Here is a 15,727-nt window from a genome sequence, read left to right as displayed (position 1 = left end):
TCGGGACTTGCAGGCAGAACCAGACACACGTATACCTGTAATCAGTGATTAGCTGAGATTTATAGGGTAGGATAGAGCGCATTGGTTTGCGTCAGTACTTTCGGACAGAAAAAAAGGGATACTTATTCCGAAGATCCATGATTAACTCAGATTTATAGGTTATGAGAGAGCGCATTGGTTAGCATCAGTACTTTCATTAGAGCAAGAGGCACATATTCTGGTGATCCGTGATTAGCTGAAATTTATAGGGTAAGAGAGAGCTTATTGGTTAGCGTGGGTACTTTCAGCGAGAAAAAGAGATACGTATTGGAGTGATCCGTGAGTAGCTATAATTTTTAGCGATGATACAGCGCATTGGTTATTATCGCTACTTTCATATGGAAGCTACACGTGCTCCTGTAGAAGTTATCGGAGATATCATCATCATCAGTCTAAATACGCCCACTGCAGAGCAAAAGAGTCTACCATGTCTCTCCAATTAACCCAGTGCCTTGCCAGCTGAGGCTATTCTATCCCTGTAAACTTCTTGACGTCATCCACCCACCTAACTTTCTGCCGCCTCATGCTACGCTTGCCTTCTCTTGGAATTCACTCCGTTACCATGAACGACCAACGGTTATCTTGCCTTCGTATTGCATGCCTTGCCCAAGCCCATAGGCACGTATAGGAGACAAATTTCTTGCATAGAGGAAGATTAAGGCTGGGGATGGGTATAGAAAGTCTTTAGCGCTTTTAGTTCCCTACTCCGCAATTATTGCTACTGAATGATAAAGAAATTTGGCACGTAAAAACGACTCTGTCGTGAATGTGCGGTGAACACTCCAAGCATACAGACTGAAATACAGCGACGCGTGTGCTCTAGCTTAGGTTATCTTCAGTGTAAGGGGGATTTTGAGGAAATAACAGTGGACTTCCAAAATCTACGTACACCTTCGATAGGGGTGACCATGTGAGTGGAATCACAGGAGTAGTAGCAACGCCCATGGTGAGGGCTTAAGGGCAAATGTTTGGTTTTCTTGCGTTGTTACTCAAAAGATAAGACCATTCGTTAAAGCTCAGTGTTGGGCAAGTTCACCAGGTGGCGACACTTGCGCCAAGAAGCCGACCGTATGTCACGCCATCTGTGGAAAAAATCTCAGCGCTCTGACGACTGCAGCTTTGCCGTGCTATGCGAATAAGTGGGTTGCTTTGGTCCACGCTGCAACGCAGAAGAATGCAGCGGGGCTGCGCGTGTTAGCTGTTGCTTTTTCGCTAACGCTTCCGTTCGTACGCGCGGACGCGGACTCTGCACATGCGTTAGCTTCTCTCGTGCTTTGTCATGTCCTGACCCGGCGCAGTCGACGGCTCCAAGAATAGTTTCCCGTGCGCGCTTAGGTTCGTCGTAAATTACAAGCCGCTTGAAAATAAAGTACGCAATAAACAAAGTTGTCTGCCTAGACCTGCAGTGAATTACCGTGGATTGGGGAGGAGTTTCAGTAAATAAGTTTTCTTACTGTGGAGGGGAAGTTCAGCAGTGGCAACAAAATTTCGCTCGCTTATGTAATGCCGCCTACGCTGGCGATGCACGCTGCGTACAGCTGTGTGTCACTAACATCGCCACATAATTCCCGAAACGCGATCAAGGGGCGCTGTGAGGATTAGCTGGCAAGGACGGAGCCAAATTCTTTGAAAAACCAAACCGAAACCAAATCCGACTCCGCAAGGTTTTTGATGGTTCGTGGAAATCTGCGGCCATTGTGTAGAATGGTCTGAGTTGTTTATAAATAGACCGCGGCTGACAGCCTCGATCAGACTTTCCCTTGACTTCCAGGTGCGCTTTCCGTTACCATCACCGCCGAGTTCCTTTCAGGGGCACACGTTCTCCTGAATAAAATTGCACTTTCGACGCCCCCTGCTACCTTCGTGCCTGTGTCATTGTTATTTATTTGTTATTTATTTATTTATTTACCCTCAGGGCCGTTAGGCGTTACAGAGGGGAGTGGGAATACATGCAAGTACCAAAATCAAAACAGCAGCTAGAAAAATTGCATATAGTTACAGCAAACATTGGTATAAAATCAATAACAGAATTAACAAAAGGCAGCATTTCACAAAACAAAACACAAACGAAAACAGCAGCTAATAAATTAACAAAGTTATGGACACTTACTTATATAAAATTAATAACAGTGTTAGGAAATGCAGCAGGATCAGTAATTACAGCAATATTGTTAGGAAGGTGATTCCAGCTGACACAAGTTCTGGGTATGAATGAATCATGAAAACATCTTGTGCGACACGGAGGGATCCAAACTTTGTGGCGGTGATCAATGCGTGCTGAAATATAGGGTGGTCTTTTTAATAACTTCTCTTTAAGATGAGGATTATGATAAATTTTGTGAAATGTACATAATGAAGCTATTGACCTGCGATGGGAAAGAAGCTGTAAAGAAAGGTGAGCTTTCATGGCAGTTACACTGCTAGTACGATGATAGTTGGAAAGAATGAAGCGACAACCGCGGTTTTGAATTGATTCTAAGTCAGAAATGAGAGATTCGACCCCAGGGTTCCACACCGATGAAGCATATTCCAATTTAGAGCGGACCAATGTTTTGTAAAGTAATAGTTTTAATGAACTCGGTGCACATGAAAAATTTCTGCGAAGGTATCCAAGCATGCGGTTGGATACCTTGTGCATGCGGTTGGAAGGTATCCAAGCATGCGGTTGAATCACGCTCGTGGCAGTGCGTTTCATTTTAACATGGCGGCTTGCCCTGGTGACCTCGCGCAGATTGGCGTCGTGGGCCGAACAGGCGCTGGCAAGAGCTCCATAATCGCAGCACTGTTCCGAATGACGGAGCCGGACGGGCCCATCCTCATCGATGGCATCGACATCCGCTACATCGGCCTTCATGACCTCCGCAGCAAGATTTCCATCATTCCCCAGGTGAAGCGTGCGTCGCGACATGCGGCAGGCTGAAAGAGGGGAGGCAGGGGGGGGGGGGGGGTGGCAGAGGCCTTATGTTGATACGCGAAGCCTATGAAAGTCAATTTAGTCTTTTCAATACTGCTGCCAGTAAGCTGGTCCTGCGAGCTAGTTGCGTAAAACACTAGATACGACTCCGCAGTTTTGATAAGGCTTCCAAATGACAAGTAATTTTCCATTTTGTGTTAATAGTGACTACGGCCTTGTTTCTTCAGAAAATCAAGGTTTTCTGTTGGCAGTCTCATTCATGCCGACAAAAGTCTCTGAAATGCGACTACAGCGCTACCGAACAAAACCAAGTACTAAGTGGTTTATTTAAGGTTCTCGCTTTTTGCAGTCTCGAGTCTGCGGCGTCATGTATTGTTATGTTATTGTCACTAAATAAGTTATCGCGACTTTATGCAGAAGAAAAATACGCGCTACGTCACCAGTGCGCAGTATTGGCGCAGTCGGTTTGCACTTATATTTTTGATCAGCACTTATGCCGCCTTTTGTTTTGCTCCTTCTCTTCGTCATGCTGGGCCAATAGTGCAATACAGGTTGTACGGCTCCATTTCTGACAATCAAGTGCAGATAATAGAATGCGTTTTTTCTTTTTTTGCTTCATTTTCCTGCCCATAATGCTGCGAAAATCATAGTGGTCTTGCTCTAATGATTATAGGATGATGTGGCCGACAGTGCCATGCTGCTCGAAATCTTGAAAACACAGTGTCGCGGTTAGCGCCTCTTATTTGATACTTCTTTTCTGTGCTTACTTGCCACAGGAAAGTGCTGCTTTATACGGCAGAATAATGTTTATTGCATGTTAAGATTGCTTGAATGATGCTAGTGGCACACAGCTGCCTCAGCGCGTGCTCCAGTTTCTTCACGCTTTCCCGCAAAATTAGGCCAACCTATTTAACTCTCTCCTCTTGGCACTGCCTTGCAGGACCCCGTACTGTTCACAGGGCCCATTAGGCGCAACTTGGACCCCTTCTCGGAGCACAGTGACGACCAGATGTGGAAGGCCCTGGAAGAGGTAATATGCCACATCCACTTTGTTTCCCCATCCACGTTGTGCCTCTCTAAGTCGCATTCTCTGCTATCTCTGAGCCTGAGAGGCTTACTGACCGTAAGATGGAATTGATGGGAACTCGCTTGTGCCATACTGCCGCAACGTAACAGCTTGTATTCCTGAGCTTGATAGCTTTCCGCCCTTGCGCGGACATTGGTACGTGACTGCATCATGATCTAATGGCGGCGACTTCTCAATAAGAATTACAATCCCTGATGCAAAACAGGATATCTTTGGGGACTGGAAAATGTCTTGCACGTAATTTGTCCATGTAATTTGTCGGTATTATCTGCTAGCTCGCAGTATTGAGGTACGTGGTAGTGAATGTCGTATCGCAGGATGGCTACATTGTGAGTAGAACTGAAGAGTGCTGCTTTACAGGCGAGTATGCAGGCAAAAGTATGCATACGTTACTTTTGCGCTTATAAGGACCGGCTGGAGAATCCATCGCGGCCTTCGCGGATGACTGAGCGACATACAGTATGACACTTCACGTGCAGAACATCAAAGGGACTGTGAGCTGTATCTATATTTTAGCGTCTTGCGCGCTGCTGTCTGAGGATCGTGACCCTATATAGCCACTAGTTAGTTTATTTGATTGCCGATTCTTTTTTATTTTAACCTGAGTTGCTTTGGGACGTTAAACCTCAATAAACCAGTAAACCAATTCCTTTTTATTTGGGGTGTCGGCAGGCGCTAAATGGGAGGGCAATCTTTCCATATCTGCGTGCGATTTTTTTTGAGGAGCCGCATTTTGAGAGTTCGAGCTTAATTGTTTTCATGGAGCCTGTACTGAAACCAAAGAATGTGGCTTTTAAAACACGTGAAATTTTGCCAGAGTATGTGTTCGAGAAATAACGAAGAATTAGGTATCTTATCTGAATAAGGTGCGTGGCAAAGGAACCGAGGCGCACGTAGGTGATGGAGGGTTCCAAAAAGGCCCTGAGTCGGCCTCAATACAAGCGCACAGCAGAAACCATGGCCCATGAGCTGGGAATAAAAAGCTGCTTTCAGGATTGCTGATTAAGCTTCAACAGTTCGGTTTGCTGACGTTCTGCTGCCGTCGAAAGCGGCCAGTGCTGCCGGAAGACACCTCCTGTCGACTGCCTCATACTCTTTTCTGATCAGTGAACAACGCGCAGGTGCGCTTGAAGAGCGCCATCGAGGACCTTCCGGGCGGGCTGTCAGCCCAGGTGACCGAGGGTGGCGGCAACTTCAGCGTGGGGCAGCGACAGCTCATATGTCTCGCAAGGGCCATCCTGCGCCAGAACAAGATACTCGTCATGGACGAGGCTACGGCAAACGTGGACCCCAGGTATAAGGGCGCCTCTTGTACCTTAGGTCTTGTGGATGTGCATGCCCAGACTTGACTGTAACAGAAACTGTGTGGCAGGCTTTTGCGACCTTTTACGCAGAGAGATGGACAGTTGTCACGAACGTTACGCCACCGTAATTTCTTGTCATGGCCTCTATCTGTAGCCGCATTTTCGAAGTCTGGCTTGAAGCCAATTGAACGGTACGGCAAAACAGGGCTGATGGACGGGACGGAAGAAGAGACAGACACATGCGCTGATGACACCTGATCAGCGCATGTGTCTGTCTCTTCTTCTTCCGTCCCGTCGATCAGCGCTGTTTTGCCGTACCATTCAACATGAACCAACCAGCCCGACTCAGCCCTCTCCTTTAAGTCAATTGTTCTGTCCAGGCAGTTTAACATTGGGTGGTCATAATTCGCTGTGCGGGGATGGAATAACGAATGCAGCAGAGGCAGAACTTTCAGGCTGTTCTTGCTACAGGCTTTTTAAAGATGACAAAAATCGTCAACGAAAATAAACGACCAGGTAGAAACGGTCCACTTTGGGGTGTTGTACAGCAAGGCGGTACAACGACTGGACACAGATTCAAAAAATATCACATGTTAGAATAGCATGGTGGAAGTGTTTTTGACATGAGTAATCGGTATGGCAGCTCTGTTTATTAGCAGAAGTAGGATAGTTTTGTAGTTTGTAGCCCTGAAGTTCTTAAAATAGTGCCTCTTTCTCAATACCTGGGATTGATATGGGGCTGGATATATGAGTTTGCTGAGTTCAATGAACGACTTCAGACCTGGTGCACAACCTTTTAAAGAATTTCTATCTGACCTGAAGGGCTGGTTTTGCTCTAGGTTGTTGCAACAGTGTGCAACATGTGTAATTGCAACACTGGAAGTCAGATGTGTGCGGCTTTGTGGTACGGCCAACTGAAAAGCTTACTTTCTGTTTTGTCTACACACTGCACAACCGCTTATGAAAACAGCTTTGAAATAGTCATGCTACCTGTTGTAGCAGCCTCTGAGAGCCGGAGTGGTTTCTTCTGAATCACAATTTTTAAAAGACAAATTCGATACGCAGAAGGGTGTGCTTTTGAACGGGGAGCTGACAAAATGCATACTTTCTTCCACATGCAACGGTAATTTGAAGGATGTCAAATGGAAGCACTTGCACAGTAGTTCCTGGCAAATGTCCTTCATGAGTGTTATGCGATTGATAATTGGTGGCCAGTAGGAGAATAACACCATCCGTTTTTAAGTCCGATTTTGAAGAACCTTAAGGGCAGCCGGGCAATATAATGGTGCAGTCATTGAGGGCAAGAGCAACGCCATCTACAAGCGGCATCTGGGATCTAGACAGCCCATGCGTGACCTTTATTTTCAGCACGCATGTTGCTTGCCTCTTTTCAGTGTTTCGTGCTTTAGCTCGCCAAAAGGACGCAGGTTTCCGTTGCTCCGGCTCCCGCCGCGTGGAGTATACCACATTTGACCCCGATACTACATTTCGCACGAACAAGTAGTGTTCAAAGTAAATTTCGAAGTAAATTTTTGGGGCATCGACTTTTTTTTTTCGCCCGGCATGGAAACGCTGTGCTGTCTCAGCGAATAACTTGCAGGAAGAGGCCTATATTCATCTTATTTTAACATCATATGAAGGAATTCAGTCCATTGGTAAGTAGCGCCTCACAAAGGAGCTTAAAATGCGCACATGGAGGGCTGCCTCTACTACATGTGGGAAACTGTAGCCACTTTTTGGTGAGCTTTGACCTTGCTGTTAATGAATGTAATCCTTCTGCACCACGAATAGGCTTTTAAAGGGGCAGTGTACAGAAAATCTGCCACCGATATTTCTGGCCGCCATGGCTGTTTTGTTACTGAGCGTGACCAAAGCAACACTCTTTTAAAACAGAGATGGGAGAAAAGTAATTATTTTACTGAATATTTCTGATACCGCCGCACCAAGCAGCCTCCTGTGAAAGCTCCCACAATAAAGGATGTGTCGTTAATCCAGCCCATCGCTAGCGATATCCTGCATGGAACGCACTAAAGGATGCATTTCGCGTGCTGTTGCTTCTTTATACAGCCCGTTTCGTTCGGCTTCCTCGTGTCCACATTTCAGTGTTGTATACTAAAGGGCGGGGTACTTGCCTAATTCAGTCAGTATTAACCGGAAATCCGCGTTGTCTGCAGTGGCGAGGACGAAAAAACAACACTTATCGGTAGTGCCGTCTCGCATCCGCGAGAGGAACGAGCGCTTCCTCTCGGGCGGGCGCGATCTTGCCATGCTTCATCTGATCCGCAGAAACCGTATATCTGGCTGGCGCGTACGGCACCGGGCCTAAAGCATTGTTCATCTTTAGACTCATCGCGCATTCATGCAAGGTTCAGCAAAAACACCATAATGCTGTCCCGGATCCATCGCCACCACGTAGTGAGTCTGCAGCATCGCAGGTGCTGCGACGCGGATGGATCATAAGCTACACTTTTTTCATGCTGGTCACTCATCAGAGTCAGAGGCATTATCTCCGCTCGTTCTGTCGCTTTCACTTCTAATTCACATTCTACAATGCTCGAAAGCTTAACATGAGACGGGGAATTCCCGACTTCGCACTGCCAGCCAGCTTGTCTACAGCGCTGATGAGGGTAGCCATGGCCTCGTGTCCACTGGTTCGTAGCTTGGAGCGCATTGAGTGCGGCCCGGCGGCCGCTCACAAAACGTAAAAAATACTGAAAACGTGATAAAATAATTGTAGTCGTATCTTCAGAAGGAAAAAGTGGTGCTTTCTCATTATTTTCTGCTTGTTCTTTGGTATCCGTTGAAATTGTTCTTTTATCAATGCAGCGCGAAAGACAAGGACGAGACGAATACAGAAACGGCGCTGAACTTACAACTGATTTTTTATTGAGGATTCTCTATTGCTTAAATACTGTAGCAAACAATTTCAAATGAAAGTACACACACAAAAAATGAATGACAAGCATGGCACCATTGGAACTGTGCATGTGGTAAAAATGAACCCTCAGCTGAGTGCATTTACTGATCGATCTTTAAGAAAGCGTAGCTATTTTTCTGACAAAGCTATTGATGCGTTGCTAACGCATTGACCTTCATGTCTTTGAATTTTTTAGGCTTTAATAATCTCTCTGGTTATTTTGAGGCTGCTATCTGTAAAAACCTCGCACTGGCTGAAAATGCATTGACATGGTTTTTTCTTATCTTCCTTTCTTTTTTCTTGCAGTCTCTGCATTGAAACTCTGCAGAGTCCACAGTGTTGCTTACGTTGTTATTGTGTTCTCGTTGCCGGTCATTGAGACATCTCCCTGTTTGTCCCGTGTTGTGCTTGCACATGACAGCGGAATCCTGTATACAACATTGCTATAGTACACTTCACAATTCTTTTTTGGACTTTCTTGACGCAGCTCGCCCTGCTTGTGTTGCAAAAGTTGACCATGTGCCAATGCTTTCAGAGCTTATCGGGCGCAGAAAAAGACGACATTCACGTTGAGCCGTGATCCAACCCTCTCGGAGTTGTGTGAAATCCTATGTAGGTTCGGGATAAAAAGCGGCCTTTCTTTTTCCTTTTTCCTGCCTTTCAGTGGTTCCACAGCGGCCTAAACTCGGGAGATCTCTTAGCAGGTTCTCTGAGACAGATATTACAAGTTTAATTGGGTATCCTCCTGCCTCGCGGCTCTCTGTCTTATTCCGAAAACTTTCTTGCCATGCATGCTTACACGATTTCTCCAAGGCGTTTCAGAAACATAATTTGGAAATACCACGCTTGAAATCCTAGCCTTTTGCGCTGCAGCGATAATGACAAACCGCCATGCCCAAGCTTCCAGCGTGTAAGTTGTTCCAATATTATGCTCGTATTCTCTTTTTACGCCTGGTCTACTTGTGTCTTCTGTCTTCCTCTTCAAGAACTCTAGATGTGGAGTCATTACTGCTCCTTGCATGCAATGGCACTTTTCGAACTGCGACCTTTCCAGTATTTTCACATGGTCCTTAATATTGAATGGTTTCAAGGATTACCGCTGCCTTCTCTTGAGTATAAGTGATCACCATCAGCATGAGTCCAACTGTGTCCACTACAGGACAAATGCCTCTCTCATTTCCCTCCAGCTGATCTTGTAGTGTGTGAGCTGCAGCCACCTTATCCCACAAACTTTATAATATCATCCGGCCACCTGACCCTCCGACTGCTGCTGCTGCGCTTGCCTTCCCTTAGAATCCAGTCTGTACTAAGTGTGGACCCATAACTGATCACTTTTGAATTCATTCTTTTCCGCATGAAGACAGTACTTATGAATCTGTATCGGCGACTGCGAATAGATGGTGTCCATGAAAGTTAGCTTTAATTGTCGGTGGTTAGTTATTTTGCTCTTAGATTATTATATTTGGAGTTAACTTTCTCGACGATTCCTATTTCGTGGTTCTCGGGTAACCATACCACTTTTAAAAATACGAAAAGTACGGGCTGCACCCAAGACCGGATGTGGTAGAACGGTTATGATGAGCAACACCTGCTTGCAGCGCGTGTTTCGATTCAGATTTCAAGTTTGGGTATAAGCAAGGAAGGATTTTAAGGCCGCGTACTGCTCTTTCCGAAACGAAATTGCCGTCTGTATGATATATCATACAGACGGCAATTACTGCGTTTCCGGCAGACGTAAACGCAGCTGTATGCCTCTTTCTTGCAGCAGGGGACAAAGTGTCACGTTACAGAAGACTAGAGCATTACCGGCGACGATGACCTTTACTTCCTGTAAACATTCCCGTAGAAGGGGCGGAATATCAGTGCTAACATGCAAATGAGCTTGCAGGGTACTCCCGATAGTTTGGCAGCATTGTTTAATGCACGTTGCACGTGCGGGTTCTACCTATGATGAGTGCTTAATAAATATTACACCTAGCGTTTTTGCTTCTCAAACCACCCCAACAGCATTACTGCCAATATGAATGTTAAAGTTGCAGCTAATTGGCGTTTGGTTTGACGTAAAGAGCATAGCTTTGGTTTTTACGCTGTTTATCAGCAGGCAGCTTTTATTACTCTGTTCATGTAACTTCTCAAGTGTTTAGTTTGCATCATGACAACATGACATACCATTCTTCGAGGTACTTAGCCACATCTAGCGTGACTGGCTGTCCCAAACCACGGTAATTTCTCGAGACATCTAGTTTCAGGTTATTTTTTCGCTTCCTTTGAATGTCTCTGCACTTACTTTGTCTTTTATGATACTTCGTGGCTATTGCGAAGGAAATATACTTTTGGTATTCTCTGCGAGGTATATCTCCTTTTTATTATGAGACAGAGGCGGAGTCATAGCCAACATCCTGAATGTAAGGCTAAGTCCACCTGCCACTTGATGCCACTACCGTCGCACACACTCCGCCTTTTTTTTTTGAGGTCGGCAAGGTGAAGGTCAACGCTTGGATCCGGATTCTCGAATAAAGCGGTATTATCATCCTATTTTTCAGCGGTCGGAACTTCTTCCTATACAGTTAGCATTCACGAGAGGTTTCCATGTGGTCAGCAGTGTTTGCTTCAATAATCATCGGAGAGAACGAGTGCGTCAGTGTTCGGTATGTTTTCAGAAAACTGATACAGTTCTAGCACAGTCAGTGCAGTTGTTTGAATTGCGTGAATTCCGCCGTTTCGCGTCTTGGTGGCCTCGGTTACTTCTCACAGTCTTGAGAGGTTTGCATTTTTATGGCTAGCATTTCCAGGGAGATGGAGTCCGGACAGAGCTTCTGCATCATGAGGGTTTAGTTCTTGGAGAGTACTGGCCGGGCTTTTTTGAGCCTTAGAGCAATTTATTCTCTGGTTGGGCAACTTGAAGAAGTAAAGCCAAGGTGGCGGTATCCGTAAACTACTTGAAATTTCCACTTCATGAAAGCTGCAGCAAGACTCCTTTAGTAGATTATAACTCTTAGGACTTCTATCTTTTTAGCAGCGTCATTCATTCTCTAATTTTTCAAAGTGCGGGGGTAGTATTCTAATACTATCACTCGAGTAATGGTGCTGTCATTTATATGTTGCGTTTTCGAAGTTGCTAAACCAGCTTTGGACCGCAGATTTCGGTGGACAAAAAGTGCCGTACAAAATGATTTCCATCTACAAAATAAAATTCCTTTAAAGTCAAGACGGGACACTTCGATATCTTTTAAAGACATTGAGGATTACAATGAAAAGAAATTCAGTCTTGTAGATATTTATGCATTGCCGCACAAGCTGAGTGCCGTGTTGAAACTCTTTCACTCCTCTTTGCAGGACGGACGCCCTCATCCAGACGACGATCCGCGAAAACTTCAAAAACTGCACGGTGATCACGATAGCCCACAGGTTGCACACAATCATGGACTCGGATCGGGTCATTGTGAGTCACGCCCTTTGGGCACTTGCAACGTTGCTTATAGTTGCCGTGCTATTTTCCTGGAATTCCATGCTGCGTTCCTAGTCTGCATTGCTACTTTACAATACTTGAAGTTCAAGGACGCTTCTACAACGTCTCTTCTTGTTTGATTTTGTGAAGAACGGATTACTTTCTGCGTTTCTGTCCGGATGTTGTACCTCCTTGCTTAAATTTTCTTGGACTTTGGCCCCTTTTGGCAGGTTCTGGACGCTGGTCGTATTCTGGAGTTCGACGAACCGTACGAGCTTATGAAGAGCGAAGCGAGTCACTTCACGGGCATGGTGCAGCACACGGGACCAGCCATGGCGCGTCAGCTCTGGAAGATGGCGTGTCAGGCCCACGTACAGAGGTTCCCGTCTGCCAGCCTCGAAGCCGGCGACGCCAAGATCGAGCACGAGGAAGAGCTGCCTCCATGGTTCGTGCCTTCGCGGCCTGACGTTGTGACATCCGGCCGTGCTACGGAAGTCATCGAGGAAGAAGAAGGTGACACGGAAGATGGGCAGCACTACACTAGCCTGTGATTCAACCACTACTCGTAGGCGAAGCGCTATTTGAGACGCTTATCTTCACCGCGGCAAGTACACACGTTAAGTGCAAGTCTTTCTTGCCAGGGAAAGTCATCGTGGCATGCTGCCAGGTGTACCAGCACTGAAAAGACATGCCAGCAGTGGCAGCTACAGATTGAGACAAGGCCCACTTGTTTCATTTCAGTGCGTGTGTTCCATGAGAGTTGCTTAGAGGTCATGGATGGTACGCTTGTGAAAGACAAAATGTGTGGATGCGGTCCGTTTTTTCTTCTCGGATAGCATTAACCGTTCGTGTCGACCCTACACAGTCGTGTTCCTATCGAGATGGGTACCTGAAGGGCGCTCCCTGACTCTTCTGCACACTTAGTTATTTGTCGTGTTGGCCGCAGGCTGTTCGAACAGGCGAGCGATGAGCCGCTCAACAAGGACCAAATGTACTTCCTTCAGTGGGACCGCTACGCTATATAGTGAACAATGAATTGCAACTATCATCAAGTGAATTGGTGGTTACTTTAGGTTAATATTTCTATAAATTAGAAATGGTTCGTTTGGAATTCACTGAGGTTTTAGCAAAACTGTCTTTTTTAGCCATTATCATATCTTCGGCAGCGATCGGTTAGTACCGGTTTGCTGCACAAACACTGAGACCAAGTAGCCGCACTTTCACTTTGGTTGAAGCTGGAAAAAAAAAAAAACATGCCACATTGAACCAGTGTGAAACCGGAGGTGGCATTCTCGCACTTCTTTGTACGGAAATAAAACTGCGCTTATATTTCACTCTGAGACTATATTTGCGACATCTACATTTTATTTCTGATTCCACTGTCAGATCGTCTCATGCTGTGCTGGTTACTATTCAGTCATAATGTCTGTGTTGATCACACGGAGAAATACACGAAAAGTGGGTACCGTAGCAAACTGGGACAGAGAACGTGATCCGTTGAGTGCTGCAAATTTCACATTTTTTTCAACGTTTTTAATGTAATGCGATGTTATCGACTATGCTTTGATGCGACTAAAATATCGGTGGTATCGGTTTTGTGGAAATCTGTCAAACAGTATTGCAGTCTCCACTGAAAAATGTAGCACCTTTGTTTGGTTGCTCACTATGTAATCGGACGATTAATCTCAAATGTACCGTAAGGCGCTCCGGTCTTTATATGAATTGAGCTTATTGAGTGATGATTAAAGCTCTCCAGGAATATATCTTGTAAAGCCCACAGAAAACAAGCAAATAAAATTCCGAAAAAGGCTTATAATGCTCACGAAGCGCTTGCCTCGCTCGAGGCATGCGTGCAGGACTTGATGCCGGCACTAATTTTGTGATAGTTTGTTGTCTACATAAAAATGCTTCCATTTGACTGATGGTATTTATCGTGAGAAGATGTTCCACATACTCGGTTTCCACTTTGAAACTGTGCAAATGCAGCAAGAAATTGATTGTCTCGAATAAAATTTGTGCCATATTGAGATGTTTCTATCGCACTGTGTCGTATGTCTGGTGAACGAAATGCGTGAATAAACATTTTTTAGCAATCGTTACCATCTACCTTTCTCTGGAAAGCTGGGTGAAGGTTTACAGCCCCAAAGCATACACTATAAAGTAACTGACCATAGTTCGTTAACAAACTTCCGACATTAACAATACACACCAAGAGGTGTAGATACAAATCACACGGATGAAAAATTGCGAAATGTGATATCGTTAATAGATCTTTGTCATTATCCTTTGCGACTGCAGGGATGCTGGGAGAGAGACGTTTATCTTTATAATAAATGGTGGTCATCAATGAATACATTCGATAAAACCCAGAAAAGTCACTGCTACGCACCACGGCTATTATTAGGCAGCAGCTCTCTGCTGCTGTGTCGGCGCATGCGGCCCCGCAGCAAAGCATTTCTGCCTGTTGGCAAAGTGTTCGGGCGGCCATTTGTCGCGACATAAGTTGGCAGAACGCATTTATTTCTTCCTTCAGTTGTGCAGCCCTAAAGACTTAAAAAAGAGGAAGAGGGAAGGTAAAGGCTCACCAGAAGTCTGTTCCGGGTGCGTACGCAGTGCTAGCGGAAAGAGAAAAGGGGAATTAAAGAGGAAAGAACCAGAAGAGTACCTGGCAATCCTTCAGGTCTGGCAATCGATGTGGACATCGTCCTAATAGATTCCTCTTGGTCGGCGGGCAAGCGTTGGGGCAGTCTAGACCACAGCAGAGCCTATGTCTTTCAGCTACGAACAGAGGGCATTCTCGGAGAAGCCATGTGGAAGCGGTGCTACAACACTGGAACAAATACAGCAAAGCATGCAACAAAAAGCAAAAGGTACAAGTAAAAAGAAATGGGCAATAGGTAACGCAAAATACCAAAAGGATAAATCATGTCGAGAAATAGGCATCAGTTCAATATTAATGAAGATGAAGGAACTAAGGTCACACAAGAACGTCGTAGGAACAGATTTTGTGCAAGAAAATTTACGCGATTGGAATAAATGAAGCCCGTTATTACAGGTGGAAAGCGGATGTGGAATTCTAAAAGAAAAATTCAAAGAAATTCACGCCTGGCACTTTCTAACAGAAGAACTCGGAAAGGAAAAAAAAAACCTAAAAAAAGCCATAGCAAAAAAAGATCAAGAACATGACAGGAAATCAAACGTATGGATTGCAAACAAATAAAATATGTCAAGAAGCAAGAGAATCTGCAGATTTTACTTAGCACCATAGGGGGTCATATGTATCACTCAGAATTTTGGTTTGGGCTAGTTGGTCTTGCACAGCACGGGTGACACCGTGAACAGACGAGAACTAACACAAAAATTCGACACAACAGGCGCCGAAACTTTCATGCTTAAGCAGCGCAGAAAACAGGACAAAAGGAATGACACGAGCTCTCGTGTCTCCCGTCTCCTTTTTGTCCTGATTTCTGCGCTGCGCAAGCATGAACTCATACAATCTCGCCAAGTTTTCCGTTCGGCTGGAACTTTCCACAAATTATGTTGGGAGAAAAGAAGAGCATTTATAATAGTCATAAGAAATGTAACTAAGGGCAAAATAAAAGGAGTCAAATATCACCAATGCCAAAAATTTTCCTAGTCGACCTGAAACACGGTCATTCCGAGTGCACCAAGATGTATAAACCTAGCGAAGGCAAAAGAAATTGGAGCCAGTAAGAAAATGAAAGCAGCTAAACATTCAAGAATGAACACAGCGAGAGCAGTGTCAAAAATATAGAAGCAAAACCAGAGTAAAAATAAAAGGTAAAAGTCTATAGAAAACAATTTTAAGGCGAAAGCCTTTAATGCCTCATACTGTCGTGACCAAGAAATGCTAACAAGTGTGTCTGTGTTTCGGCGTCACTACTGAAAAAAAAAATCGAGGCTGGGAATCGAACCAGGGACTGTTACATTTGAAGTGGAGACGCTACTACACCGGCGCTGTTGTTGTTGTTGTTGTTGTTGCGACTGAGATAACTTT

At 45.1% G+C, this 15,727-nt stretch overlaps 1 protein-coding gene across 1 annotated transcript in view; it reads left to right on the top strand.

Moving 5' to 3' along the window:
• Positions 1–13,808, top strand: part of LOC149344918 (ATP-binding cassette sub-family C member 4-like) — a 72,543-nt gene extending 58,735 nt beyond the window's left edge. The window contains exons 23-27 of the mRNA XM_089546406.1: positions 2,771–2,926; positions 3,894–3,983; positions 5,162–5,334; positions 11,598–11,703; positions 11,940–13,808. Coding sequence (XP_089402532.1) covers positions 2,771–2,926; positions 3,894–3,983; positions 5,162–5,334; positions 11,598–11,703; positions 11,940–12,260 — 846 coding nt within the window. The 3' untranslated portion in view covers positions 12,261–13,808. The remainder of the gene's footprint in view (positions 1–2,770; positions 2,927–3,893; positions 3,984–5,161; positions 5,335–11,597; positions 11,704–11,939) is intronic.
• Positions 13,809–15,727: the final 1,919 nt, after the last annotated feature.

The sequence above is a fragment of the Amblyomma mixtum genome, chromosome 5 (assembly GCF_055824585.1).
Source record: "Amblyomma mixtum isolate Tamu chromosome 5, ASM5582458v1, whole genome shotgun sequence".
NCBI lineage: Eukaryota > Metazoa > Arthropoda > Arachnida > Ixodida > Ixodidae > Amblyomma > Amblyomma mixtum.
This window is presented reverse-complemented; position numbering and strand designations above follow the sequence as displayed.